This window comes from Lutra lutra, chromosome 13 (genome assembly GCF_902655055.1).
Source record: "Lutra lutra chromosome 13, mLutLut1.2, whole genome shotgun sequence".
Taxonomy (NCBI): Eukaryota; Metazoa; Chordata; class Mammalia; order Carnivora; family Mustelidae; genus Lutra; species Lutra lutra.
Genome location: NC_062290.1, coordinates 83,918,950 through 83,933,510, shown reverse-complemented (window position 1 = coordinate 83,933,510; position 14,561 = coordinate 83,918,950). Strand labels below are relative to the sequence as shown.

The window sequence follows — 14,561 nt, the reverse complement described above, 5'->3', positions numbered from 1 at the left end:
AAGCCTCATTAGTATTTTTCTACAACTGTATCCATTTCACTAAGTTCTTTAATTTCTTGGCATATTACTATTCCTAATAAGTCTTTACAATCCTATTTAAGTTCAGCAGTAATGCCCCCTCTTTCAGTTCTAATCCTAATAATCTCTCATTTTCTTGGTCAATCTAAGGTAATGCTAATTCCATTGATCTGAAAGAAACATGTGCTTGTTTTATTGATTTTTCTCTATTACTTTTCTATTTTGTTTCACTGATTTCTGCTCTAATCTTTTGTTCCCTACTTTGGCTTGTTTTACACTTAGTTTGCCCTTCTTTTTCCAATGTCTCAAGGTGAAAGATGAGGTTATTGATTTGAAATTTTCCTTCTTTCATGATATAGGAATTTACAGGTAGAAATTCTCCTACATACATTTAATAAGCTGTCTCCCATACTGCCTGCTTTTTTAGTATCTAGTGAATATTTTCTAATATGCATTGATATTTCTTTAATGTGTGTATATCACTTTAGTAGTTGTTGTGGAACTTGCCATACATGTCTTAATTTATTAGAATCACGTTCTAATTTATACTACCTTAATTCTAGTAAGATACAAAAAAATTATTCAAATATAGCAGTATTCCCCCATGGTATTATTATACATACTGTATCCATAAATTTTACAAATAAACACATTTTTATAATTGTTACTTCATATAATTCTGTCTTCTAGAAAAGATGAGAAAATATATATTTATTTTGTTGTATTAATTTTATCAATCCTAGTCCTCTTCATTTGCTCTTGTAGTTTTGAATTACCATATTAAGTCATTTCCTAAGCTGTAATACAGCTCTGCTCTAACCTATCTTTTTTTTTTTTTTTTAATGACTGGCAATTAGATCATATATCTGTATATTATGGGTGCAATATATACTTATTGTATATATATAACACAAAACAAGAAAAATGTATTCATACCGTCTTTATCGTTACACAATTATCCTTACTGGTGCTACAGATTAAAATTATTTGGGGTCACTTGCTTTTAGCCAGAATAACTTTTTTTTAAAAATATTTATTTATTTATTTATTTGACAGAGAGAGAGATCACAAGTAGGCAGAGAGGCAGACAGAGAGAGAGAGGGAGGAGAAAGCAGGCTCCCCGCCAAGCAGAGAGCCCGATGCGGGACTTGATCCCAGGACCCTGAGATCATGACCTGAGCCGAAGACAGAGGCTTATTAACCCACTGAGCCACCCAGGCGCCCCACCAGAATAACTTCTTTCAGTATTTCTTGCAAGGTGGTTCTGATAGCAGTAAATTGTTTTTATTTCAAAATATCTTTATTTCATCTTCAGTTTTTTTTTAATTTTTTTATTTTTTTCAGCATAACAGTATTCATTATTTTTGCACCACACCCAGTGCTCCATGCAAATCCGTGCCCTCTACAATACCCACCACCTGGTGCCCCAATCATCTTCAGTTTTGACAGGATTCTTGGTTAAGTTTTTCTTGAGCACTTTGAATATGTCATCCCACTGGCTTCAAGCTTCCACTATTTCTGCTGATAAGTCAGCTATAAATCTGAGGTCCCCTTCCAGGAAATGAATCATTTTTCTTTCATTACTTTTAAGATCTCCCCCCATCTTTGGTTTTCAACATTTTACTAAGATATGCCTTTTTGTGGATCTGAGTTTATCTTAGAGTATGGTGAGCTTCTTAGATGTGTATTGTTTTTCAATAAATAAATGTGGGACTTTTCAGATATTATTTCGTTAAATATTTTTTCTGCTCATTTTCTTCCTCTCCTTCTGAAATACATACAAGGATGTTATTACACTTAATAACATCTCATTTTTCTCTGTGGTTTTGTTCATTGTTCATTCTTTCTGTTCTTTGGGTATTTCTACTGATCTTCAAGTTTATTAATTCCTTCTTTTAAGAGTGGCTGGCTGGCTCAGTCCGTAAAGCATGTGATTCTTGATCTTAGGGTGGTGAATTCAAGACCACACAGTAGGTGTGGAGCCTCTTTAATAAAAAAAAAGTAAAAATAATAAAAATAACAAAAATTGTTAAATTCTTTCTTTAAAAAAAAAAACATTTGTGGGGCGCCTGGGTGGCTCAGTGGGTTAAGCCTCTGCCTTCGGCTCAGGTCATGATCCCAGGGTCCTTGGGTTGAGCCCTGCATCGGGCTTCCTACTTGACAGGAGGGCTGCTTCTCTCTCCCACTCCCTACTAGTGTTCCTTCTCTCGCTTTGTCTCTGTCAAAGAAATTTTAAAAATCTTTTTAAAAATGTATTTATTACAGTATACTTGATGTACTTATGTGTCATCTTTGCACAAGGGCCATGTTAATTGTCTCTGTATCGTTCCAATTTTAGTATGTGTACTGCCAAAGCAAGCACATGTACATTCAAATGCACATAATTTAAATGTGCACTTTGATGAATTTTGGCATATGCACATACCACAATCAAGGCAGTGGACATATCCATAATGTCCAATACTCCTTGCACCCCTCTGTACTCCCATTCTTCTTTTTTAAAAAAACATTTTATTTTTTAAAAAGATTTATTTGACAGAGAGAGTTACAGCGAGAGAGGGAACACAAGCAGAGGGAGTGGGAGAGGGAGAAGCAGGCTCCCCACTGAGAAAGAAGCCCGATGTGGGGCTTGATCCCAGGACCCTGGGATCATGACCTGAGCTGAAGGCAGATGTTTAACAGACTGAGCCACCCAGGCACCCCTGTACTCCCATTCTTCTTCCCCATCCCATCATCATACCCCCAGGCAACCACTGAACTGCTTTCTGTGACTCTAGGTTTTGCATCTCCTAGAATTATATATAAATAGAATGTGCAATATGAGCTTTTGGTGGTGGTGAGGGCTGGTCTGTCACCTTCCACTCAGCTTATTTTGATAGTTCTTCACGACTGTGGTAACAGTTCATTTTTTAAAATATTTTAAACACTTCTCCCATTTTATTTGTTATGAAAAATCTGTGGATCTCTATTTTTTATGTATTTTTCCAACTTTATTGAGACTTAATTGAAATAAAACGTTGTTTAATGTGATTTGATATGTGTACATGTTGTGGAATGATTACCACAATAAGGTTAGTTAATAGATCCAACAACTCACATGATTACCATCTGTGTGTGTGTGGTGAGAACATTCAAGATGTATTCTTAGATACTTTCAATCAATTATGTAATATAGTATTGTTAACTATAATCCCAATGCTGTACATTACATTCCCAAAACCTCATAAATGCACAACTGGAAATCTGTACTCTTTGACCAACATAGCATTTCTCCCACCATCACTTCCTGACCCTGGCAACCACGATTTTACTTTAAATTTGGCTCAGATTCCACGTTGTGGAATGTGAAATACGTTTTCGGTTGTTGTTTCAAGGTATTTTTGATTTCCTTTTTGTTTTCTTCGATTCACTGGTTCTTTGGGAATATATCGTTTAATTTCCAAATATTTGTGATTTTCAAATTTTCCTCCTGTTATCAATTTCTAATTTCATACCTCTATAGTTAGAAAAAAGATATTTAGCATAATTTCAGTCTTCAACTTGCTAAGATTCATTTTGTGACCTAACATATGATCCATCCTGGAGAATGTTCTGTGCATGCTTGAGAAGAATAAGTATTCTGTTGCTATTGATAGAATGTTCTATATATGCCTGTTAGGTCCATTTGGTCTATGGTATAGTTCAAGTCCAATGTTTCCTTATTAGTTTTATGCCTAAATGATCTATCCATTGTTTAAAATAGAGTACTAAAGTTCCCTATCATTATCATATTGTCTATTTCTCCCTTCAGATCTGTTTCTTTTGCTTAATATATTTAGGTACTCTGATGCTCAATACATATATATTTACAACTGGTACATCTTTTTGATGAATTGACCCATTTTTCATTATATTATTCCTTCTGTCTCTTCTTAGTTTTTTGACTTAAAGTCTACTTTGTCTGGTATCAATTCAGATACCCCTGCTCTTTTGGTTTCCACTTGCATGGAACTGCTTTTCCATCTCTTCACATTGAGTCTGTGTATGTCCTTAAGACTGAAATGAGTCTCTAACAGGCAGAATATAGTGGGGATCGTATTTTTTATCCTCTCAGACACTATGTCATTTGGAGAATATAATTCATTTGCATTTAAAGTAATTATTTATAAGAACTTATCATGCTGTGTTACTGTTTTCTCACTGATTTATAGCTCCCTTATTCTTTTCTTCCTTTCTTGATGTCTTCCTGTGTGAAATGAAGTTTTCCAAAGTGGCATACTTTGATTCCCTTACTGTTATCTTTCATGTTATCTATTGTAGGTTTTGCTTTGTGGCTACCATGAGGCTTACATATCTTAAAATGTATTACTCATATAACAGTGTATTATATTTGTAACAACTTCAATCATATATAAACACTCCACCCTTCCCCCCACAACATTTTAGAGTCTTGGTGTAAAAATGTAACTTTTTATACTGTATATTCATTATCACTATAGTTATTTTTAGTATCTTTGTCTTTTTAACCTTTATACTAGAAATAATCAACACACCATCTTACAGTGTTAGAGTATTATGATTTTGACTACATACTTACCTTCTTCAGTTTTATACCTTCATATTTTTCATTTTATTAGTTAATATTCTTTCATCTCAGATTGAAGAACACCTTTCAGCATTTTTAGTAAGGTTTGGTGATGATTAATTCCCTTAGTTGGATTTGGGAATATCTTCTTCTCTCCTTCATTTCTGAAGGGCAACTTTGCTGAATAACACATTCTTGGTTTGTTTGTTTTTTTTTCTTTCTTTCAGCACTTTGAGTGTATCATCCCACTCTCTTCTGGCCTACAAAGCTTCTGTTGAGAAATCTGCTAATAGACTTATGGAGACTCCCTTGTCATGCGATTTTTTTTTTTTTTTTCCTCTTACTCCTTTAAAAATTGTCTTTTACTTTAGACAGTTTTATTATAATGTGTCTTGGAAAGAATCGCTTTGGGTTGAAATCTTGGGGAAACCTATTAGCTTTATGAACTCAAATGTCCAAATTTCTCTCCAAATTTGAGAAATTCTCATGCATTAGGTCTCTATAACCTTTCAACCCATTTGCCCCCTCTCTTCCTCTGGCACACCAATAAGTGCAGGGATTATTTTTATAGTATACCATGGTTCATGCAGGCTTTCTTTCACTCTTTTGCATTTTTTTGTTTTCGAACTAGGTAACATTAAATAATCTTTCTTCTACTTTGTAATAATTTCTTCTGCTTGATGATTTCCATCTCATTTGCTTTCCCTAAGGTGGCGATGACTGCTCAAGCATGTGGTTTCTCCCAATCCCACAGAATCCAGTTTCTATGCATGCTCACTGGCCATCTGCAAAGGCTCATTCTGACCATTCCTGCCCTCAGCAGCGTGCACAAGAAGGCAGTCACTGGGGGTGGGTGTGTCTGGGTGAGCTGCACAGAGGTTGGTGGTACCCATAGCCCAGCTGAAGTGATCAGTAGGGGAGACAACTTTATGAACAGACTTCCTGATAGAGTTCCCAAAGCAGTTAATAAAATGTGTGTTCCTCTCATATGTTCCATTCTCAGCCTTAGCTAGTGTTCTCCCAGCAAGACTGTCCACCCCCAAGTTGTGTAGTTCACAACCCAATATTCTGGAAGGATTGAGAAAGAAATGGGTTTTGGGAGTATCCCACACAGCTGGGGAATCCAGCACCTGCTCTCAATTTCCCACATGGAGAAAATCATGGGCAGAGAAAGTCTCTACTGGCATTGAGCTGTGCTATCTTGGGGGAAAGGTGACACAGGTAAAGTAAAACAGCTCCTTTCACAGTCTTCAGTGGATCCAATCTTGGATGTTTTTTGGTCCAAGATGCTGAAACCTGATAGACCCCTCGACTTCCACAAAGGCACTCTGGTCCATGACTGATTGTCCAAATCAGTGTTATTTGAGGGTAGTAGCAAAGTTTATCCTAAAACTCCTGAAAACAACTCTCATTAATTCTTTTGCCAGCTCAAATTTACTGTTGATCCCCTCTAGTGAATTTTCGGTTTCAGCTGCTGTGCTTTTCCACTTCAGAATTTCCAACTGGTTCCTTTTTTAATAATTTCTATCTCTTTAATGATATTCTGTATTTGATATGACACTGTCATCATACTTTCCTTTATTTCTTTAAGCAAGATTTCTTTTAGTTCATTGAACTTAATGGCTACTTTGAAGAATCTATGTATTAAGTCCAACATGTCACTCTCATAACCAGTATCTACTGCCTGCTCTTTTTTTTTTTTTTAAAAAAAGGACATACAGGTTATTTTTTCATGTTTCACAATTTTGTATTGGAAACTTGGTATTTTAGATAATATATTGTACCAATTCACAGTACTGGTCTCCCCATTCTGGGACTTGTTATTTTTTTATGCTTGCTTGTTTATTTAGTAGCTAGATAGCTTATTTCCCTAAATTCTATTCCCCTAATTCCTATACTGTTAAACCTCTGACTTGCTCCCCTGGAGAGATTTGGCTTTGCCTATAGTAATCCTAAAATGAGAGCAATTTTGAAAGAGTGCTTGGACTCCTTCTCTGACCACCGTAGATGTTAAACTCCACTAATTATGGCCAACTGCTCTATAGTTTTCAACAATGCACTTGGGTATAAACTACTCCACAGAATAAACTAACCAAATTGACATTACTTTGAAGGGATTTTCAGAGGTCCATGTTTGAGATTTGTTCTGACTCTAAGAGATATTCTCCTCCCAGTAAACCTATACGTAAATCTATATGTTCAATCAGTCTACCAATCTCCTCTCCAATTACCTTTCACCACAAGGTCTACTGTTTTTGAGAGTACCCTCAGGCTTGAATTTCTCTACACTCTACTGTAAAAAAAAGTCAGTTTCTCTGGGAAGGGTTTAGGAGCTGTTTTATGACACCCTTCTCACTACAGGGAAAAATCTGAGAGCCACAGTTGTAAAGTTAGGAGGTGGAACAATAGCATGTTTTACCCTGAGTGACATCCCATCTTTAGAAGCTGAGTACATGGTGGTTGTAGGTGATATAGTAGTCTCAAGTCTTCTTGGTTTGTCTGTACTGGTGGGGAACCACTATTTTAGAGGCTAGGGCAATTGGACCCTCAGTATTCTAAGTAGCACTGTGCCCAAAGGAGAGCCTCTATCCCAAGAACGAGGGCTGGGCAAAAAAAGGGATCCCCCCCCCCGCCCCATCTCTGAGTCACACTTGGCTAGCAAAATGTAGCTGGAGGCAGGATGAGAAACGCAACTGCCCTGTTATTCCCTGGAAGATAGCCCTCCAACTAGGAGTCAGGGGCGGGGGTCAGGTGAGAATCCTGTCTTCTTGATTGCACTGATAATGGGGTTACCATTTTGCTCAGCTGGGATAGATGAGGGAAGCAATAGGTCTTGGTTCAAATACCACAGATTCTTTACCAAATTTTAGTAAATTTCCTTGAATAAATGTTTCTTTATTTGCTATATACCCTTTAGAACATTTCCAAAGACTATAAATCATTGTTTGTTTGTTTTAATCACTGCCACCAATTTTGCTAAGGAGCAGGTCCACGCATCTCCTTATGCTGCCATGCTAGAAGTCTCTATCAGCCAGTGAGCTTTTTAAAATGTAAATCAGATCATGCCCCCATTGAAAACTCTCCAAAAGATTCCTTCACATTTGTAACAAAGTCCAAATTTCTCCTAAGCTCTACAAAGGTCTACATGATGCAGGCTCGGCCAAGCACTGGATATCAGTTTACCACTTTTTATTTCCTTTAGTCACTCTGCTCTAATCTCTGTCCTAACAACGGTGGTCCTCTTCAGGATCTGTCTTCTGTTCCCTTTAAAAAGCTCTCCTCCTGGATTTCTCCTTGGCCTTCTTCCCCATTTCATTCAGGTCTCTGCTCAAATGTCATTTCAAGACATTCTCTAAAATAATACCTGCCCTTTCTTCTTTATCCATGTATCCCACTCTTTCTTCACAGCACCTAAATTTACTTAACCTGTTCATTTTCTTATGTGCTTAAAGTCTGTTTCTTCCATTAGAATAACAACTCTTAAGAGAGTAGGGGGCTTTGCAATCTTATTCACCACTGTATCCCCAGTATTTAGTACCTGGCACATAGTCAATACTCAATAAATACTTGTTGAATGAATACACTTAAACAAGAACTGAAATATTTTTAAAGCGATTTACATTTTAAAAGGCATTAACAGTGTCCTTCCTAATATTCATAAAGGCAATGATTAACAGAGTACGGGAAAAAAAAGTAAAATAGTTGTTCATTTGGCTTAGAAAATATAAATAAACAAAAATGGCCAATATCAAAGTATTTAATATTGTTTCAATAATCCTAAAATTTATTTTTATAAATTACACTGCTGACCTGCCCTTGCTTTTGCACTACACATACCAGAATCAGAAGAAATAATCATCTCTAATTTAATGAGAAAATAAAAACAATACTAAGGTCATAAATATTTCTACTATGACCGCTAGTTTTCACAACTGGGGTATTGGAAGACTTAGAAGCTAATCAAATTGAAAATCCTTAATCAAATATAAATTTGTCATCATCACTAATTATAAATAAAAGTCTTTAATATTAAAAAAGTTAGGATACTATTTCCCTTTTTTCAGTTGCACTCCATATACCTTCCTATTATAGGCCAAGTTTTGCAATGAGCCTAGCAAGGCTAAGCAAAGGAATCTTGGGTTATGGAGTTTTACCTTGAGTCCTGTTTTCTCGTCATCACTTCCATTATTTGTAGATGGTGTCTCATCTCCTTGCCTGGAAACCAAGACAAAATCTTCACTATTAAGAGTAGATACAGAGTCTGAGGAGACACTGATTTTTCCAACAGAAGCCTTGTCATCCATGACTCAAGAATGAAGCTCAACTCATGAATGATTAAATATTTTAAAAATGCCTGAAAAACAAAAACCATAAAGATACTCATATAGAATGTCTGCCAGATATTCAGTTATGCTCTAATTCTTACAAAATACATAAAGGAAAAACTTAAAAAAATACTTTCAAAATCTCTTCCCAAGACTTTCACTACTTACAACTTAGGCTTTCTATTCCAGATAATAAAGGAATTTGATGCTATTCAGGGCCAAGATATTTCAGATTAAAAAATAAATAAATAAATAAAACAGATTCCCTTGAGAATAACTTCCTACCTACAGTGATTTCTTTGGCATATGTTACGACTCTATTGTTGGACCTCAAAAACTATAAAGTACTAAACTTCTGTTTTCTAACCTTTAATTTGTAAAGCTATACGCATAAATGAAATTGAAAGCACACAGGACAATAACTAAGGTTTTTCTAATGTTACCGATCCTTGAATTTAAAATATTAATAAGATGCTTTTAAGAAATAAAATTTCATATTTACACTCAAGAGAAATAAATTCAAGACAGAGCAAATTCCTTACATAGCAAGAAATCAGAAATCCATTAAAAACTCATATCTTCCCATCCCATGGTTTCTTAGAATTCAACTCAACATGAACATTACCAGTAAGTTTCATGCCAAAAATTCCCAGCAAGAAGTATAAAAATATGTCACTTATGAAAAGCCACTCAATTATTTATGGACTCCTAGAATAAAACTTAAACTCATCTACCATTCAAAAACCTGGTTCTGAATACTTTATGGCAATGTTCCCATTTGGTTGCCAAAACAGCAACAAACAATGCAACATACTCAGAAAGCTGTAACCAATAAACAGTAGCTCCAGCTCTATGCTCATCTTGTACCCCAAAGAGGTAAAGGTGCTGAGAGTCTATTTAATCTCTCCAATTAACAAGTCCTGATTTATGCTCTGTGTTTTTAACTGAACATATATTCATTGGGCGCACACCATGTGCCAAGTACTACGTTCCCTCCAAAGGCTCACAGCTAAACACCTGGCAGCAGGAATTACACAATTCCTGAGTATTACCGTGAAACAGACAAGAAAATGGCAACCCCAAAAGAAGGTAATTTACCTAGGCATAATTAATTACCTACTGCTTCCTATTTAAACTAATTTCCTTGTTTAAATGGCTATCATAGCTTTACATTTCCTTTTTTTTTTTTAAGATTTTATTTATTTGACAGACAGAGATCACAAGTAGGCAGAGAGAGAGAGGAGGAAGCAGGTTCCCTGAGGAGCAGAAAGCCTGATGTGGGACTCGATCCCAGAACCCTGAGATCATGACCTGAGCCGAAGGCAGAGGCTTAACCCACTGAGCCACCCAGGCGCCCATAGCTTTACATTTCATAGGACTAAATTTAGATGTATACTGTGGCATTCAAAGACACTTCAAAATGTACTTTTTGAAAACTTTCTCTAATGTAGTTTTGCTTCATCCATTCAATGAATACTAAGTGTTTAGTGTATAAAGAATAATACATGGTAAACAAGAGAAAATCGATTCTTGCCCCAAAGGAATGTATACTGCAGCAGAGAACAGAGGCACATTGAACAGGTTAACAGGTACTGATTTAGGGTAAAGAAAACTATGGGAACATGTTTGGAGAGGGACCTAGACACAAAGTTAAGGAATATATTCACCTGAAACTAGTAGAATATTGTATGTCAATTATACTTCAATAAAAAAAAATTATTAGAAGAGGTAATGTCCTTACTAAAGATATATACTTTAAGATTTTATTTACTTATTTGACAGAGAGAGAGACAGCAAGAGACGGAACACAAGCAGGAGGAGTTGGAGAGGGGGAAGCAGGCTTCCCGCTGAGCAGAGAGCCAGATATGGGACTTGATCTCAGGACACTAGGATCATGACCTGAGCCAAGGGCAGACGCTTAACGACTGAGCTACCCAGGCGCCCCAAGATAGATACTTTAATAAACACCCATGTATTTGCCCTTATTGGATCCTCTTACTAAAGTGGTTTCCTTGCTTTTGTACTCCATCAACTCCAACTCATCAATTCATGATCTAACTCCTTTTCCTAGTAGCTTGCCAATCCTCATCCCAGAACCAAGTAAACTGCTTGCCTTATTTCTGCTCCTCTAACAATTTACATTTTTATAGCATGTATTGTGATGTATTACAATTTGATGGTAACTGCCTCTTTTTTTTTTTTTAAAGATTTTATTTATTTATTTGACAGACAGAGATCACAAGTAGGTAGAGAGGCAGGCAGAGAGAGAGGAAGGGAAGCAGGCTCCCTGCTGAGCAGAGAGCCTGATGCGGGACTCGATCCCAGGACCCTGAGATCATGACCTGAGCCGAAGGCAGCGGCTTAACCCACTGAGCCACCCAGGTGCCCCTGGTAACTGCCTCTTAATTTAATCTTCACATCATTTATTACACAGATAAGGAGATTGAGACCTAGACTGAGGTGTAACTTGTTCAAGATAATGGCTGCAGTGTAAGGTGGTTAGAGGCAAAGACAAAAATTGAACCCAGTTATCTGTTATTCCAGAAGCTATGCTCTTTCTGTCAGATTATGATACCTTTCCAATGCCACGAATCTGGGCCCTGTCCCAAAACACTCAGTATTGGGTAAAGGAATCTATATCTTTTGTAGAACATGCTCATACTTCAGGCAAGGTTCTTCATGCTTAAATAGATTTCCATTCTTTTAAATTGTGATTAATAGCAGAATGCCTCAGAAAGTTCTCTAAAGCTATGATCTGAGACTCTGACTACTTTCTATAATACTGTAGACTCAAAAAATAATATACTTTGCTATTTAAACACTACGGAACTGAGAAGACTTGGCCGACTCCAAGTTCAACCTATTTCCTTTGAGGAGGTGATCGGAAAATACACTTTATAAAATACTATTTGTTTTGGCACCTGTAAAAAAACTGAATCACTAAGTGGGAATGAGGTTTATCAAAACATGAAGTAGTACAGGAAAAGTTATACAAGACTCCCATTCTCTGGCCTCCACAATAAAGAGGTGTCCCAGAACCTGGTGTACTCCTGGCAAAGCTGTATTTGCAACCTCTCGAGACCACGAGGAGTAACTGTTTTGTTTTTAATCCCTACTTTTATCATTTACCAAAAGAAGCCCCTACTGTAATCCTTCATCCTTCAGACTGCAATTCTAGGTCTAAACCTCATGGATAATTAAAACAAGCTTCTTCCTCCAAACATCCTGCACCACCAGCTCTCTTCCTACTTTTCCTTATGATATCCATCACCATTTGACACACTTTATGTTTTAATCATTTGTTTTTAAATATCATGTAAGCTAGAACCTAAGTTCCACCAGGACAGAGATGTGTCTGTTTCATTAACTGCTGTACCTTAGCACCTGGAACAGTGCCTGGCTCCATCCCAGGACACTAGCATATAGTAGGGGCTCAAATACTTGGTAAAAAATTAGGATAAATGGTAAATAAAGATGGAAAAAAGTAAGAGCCACCCAATGAAAAGGTAAGATTATCTACTGACTGACAGAACACATGTCACATTTGTTGACAGTAAAGCACACAATTAAGAGTTGGAAAAACCGAAGTTAGAATACTGGCTGCACTACCTAATAGTGTGAGCTTTGTCATAATGAGCCTTAGTTTCCACAAGTGAAAATGATGTACTATCTAGTTACAAAACTATCGTAAAAATTACTAAGGAACATATGTACACCTTATTAACACATTAAAAACAGTATAAGCACCCAGTAGTTACAGCTTTTTAAGCTAACTTCCAGTTTTAAAAGAATTAACAACTATCAGAGCACCTGGGTGGCTCAGTCAAGTGTCTGCCCTCAGCTTAGGTCATGATTTCAGGGTTCTGGGATCGAGCCCTGTGTTGGGCTCCCTGCTCAGCAAGGAGTCAGCTTCTCTTTCTCTCTCTGGCATATCCCCAACCCACCCTGTGCTCTCTGTCTCAAAAAGTTCAATAAAATCTTTAAAAAAAAAATTAAAGAATTAACAAGTATCAACTGATTAAGGTAATTCAGTTTCAGAAACACAATACTAGAACAAAAATACATAGCTTTCTTATTTTCCACATTTTAATTTCTTTGTATCTAAATAAATGAGAAGGAATACTCTAAATAAGAAATGTTTTACCTTTATATGATACTTTACAGATTACTAAAACATACACATTCTTAATCTCATTTTACCACCTAACAATTCTATAAGGTAGACAGAATAAGGATTTTTATCCCATTTTAATAAGATAATATACATACATGGATCCTGGTGTAGGTAGGCACTAGTTATTTCCTTCTTTTAAACAAGTGACAACCTAGACCCTAGCATATCTAGTTACCAACAGGGCCAGACTGGTGAGTCAAGTTCAAGGATGTTTCCTTCTCTATCACCTTTAAAAAGTCAGTAAGTCACTTAAAATGATAGGTGATTTTGTTTATGCAGCCTCCAGCATCAAACCCAAAAGTTCAATTGTTAAGTTTTTCAGAACTTCTTTTACTACTTTTATCCTTATTAACATATAAAAGATCCCTAGAGATTTTCTGATTGAAGATTAGGCTCATGGGGGAACCTAGCTGGCTTAGTAAGTAGACACGGTCAGTCAGGGTCGTGAGTTTGAGCCCCATGTTGGGCACAGAAATTTAATAAAAAAATTTTTTTATAAAGGGGCGCCTGGGGACACCTGGATGGCTCAGTCAGTTAAGTGCCTGCCTTCAGCTTGGGTCATGATATCAGGGTCCTGGGTTTGAGTCCCACATCAGGCTCCCTGCTCAGTGGGGAGTCTGCTTCTCCCTCTGCTGCAGCGCCCCCTGCTTGTGCATTCTCTCTCTTCTGACAAATAAATAAAAACGTTAAAAAAAAAAAAAAATAGGGGGGGCACCTGGGTGGCTTAGTGGGTTAAAGTCTCTGCCTTCAGCTCAGGTCATGATCTCAGGGTCCTGGGATTGAGCCTCACATTGGGCTCCCTGCTCAGCGGACAGCCTGCTTCTCCCTCTCTCTGCTTGCCACTCTGCCTACTTGTGCACTTTCTATTTCTGTCAAATAAATAAAATCTTTTAGAAATTTTTAAAAAATTAAAAATTTAAAAATTACAAAATAAAAAGGGGCACCTGAGTAACTCAGTGAATTGAGCAACCACCTCTTGATTCTGGCTCAAGTCATGATCTCAGGGTTATGGGATCAAGTCCTGTGTCACGTTCCATGTTGGGCATTGAGTTAGCCTGGAATTCTCTCTCTCCCTCTCCCTCTGCCTGCTGCTCCCCCAGCTAGTGCTCTCTCTCTCTTTCAAATAAATCTTTTTTTTTTTCCCCTGATGGGTAGCTTATTTTATTCTTTTGTTGGACTGATTCTTTTTTAAAAATTAACATATAATGTATTATTTGTTTCAGGGGTACAAGCCTGTAACTCATCAGTCCTACACAATTCACAGTGCTCACCGTAACAGATACCCTCCCCAATGCCCATTACCCTGCCTCCCCATCATTCCCACCCTCCTCCCCTCCAGCAACCCTCAGTTTGTTTCCTGAGACTAAGAGTCTCTTACGGTTTGTCTCCCTTCCTGATCCCACCTTGTTTCTTTTTCCCCTCTCCTCCCCCCCCACAAAGCCCCACCCTGCCTCTCAAATTCCTCATATCAGAGAGATAT

The 14,561-nt window shown here is 37.1% G+C and overlaps 1 protein-coding gene and 1 pseudogene across 5 annotated transcripts in view; both read right to left on the bottom strand.

Annotated features, from left to right (window-relative positions):
* The window catches only part of RABGAP1 (RAB GTPase activating protein 1), a 155,494-nt gene that overhangs the window by 129,710 nt on the left and 11,223 nt on the right, over positions 1 to 14,561 (bottom strand). Inside the window, exon 2 of one of the 5 annotated variants that reach the window (XM_047699512.1) lies at positions 8,737 to 8,936. In XM_047699512.1, the coding sequence (XP_047555468.1) occupies positions 8,737 to 8,886 (150 nt within the window). In that variant the 5' untranslated portion in view covers positions 8,887 to 8,936. Of the gene's footprint in view, positions 1 to 8,736; positions 8,937 to 14,561 lie in introns of those variants that run through there. The other 4 variants (XM_047699518.1, XM_047699514.1, XM_047699513.1 and 1 more) reach the window with 4 other exon arrangements.
* LOC125084147 (uncharacterized) lies at positions 2,265 to 2,380 on the bottom strand (annotated as a pseudogene).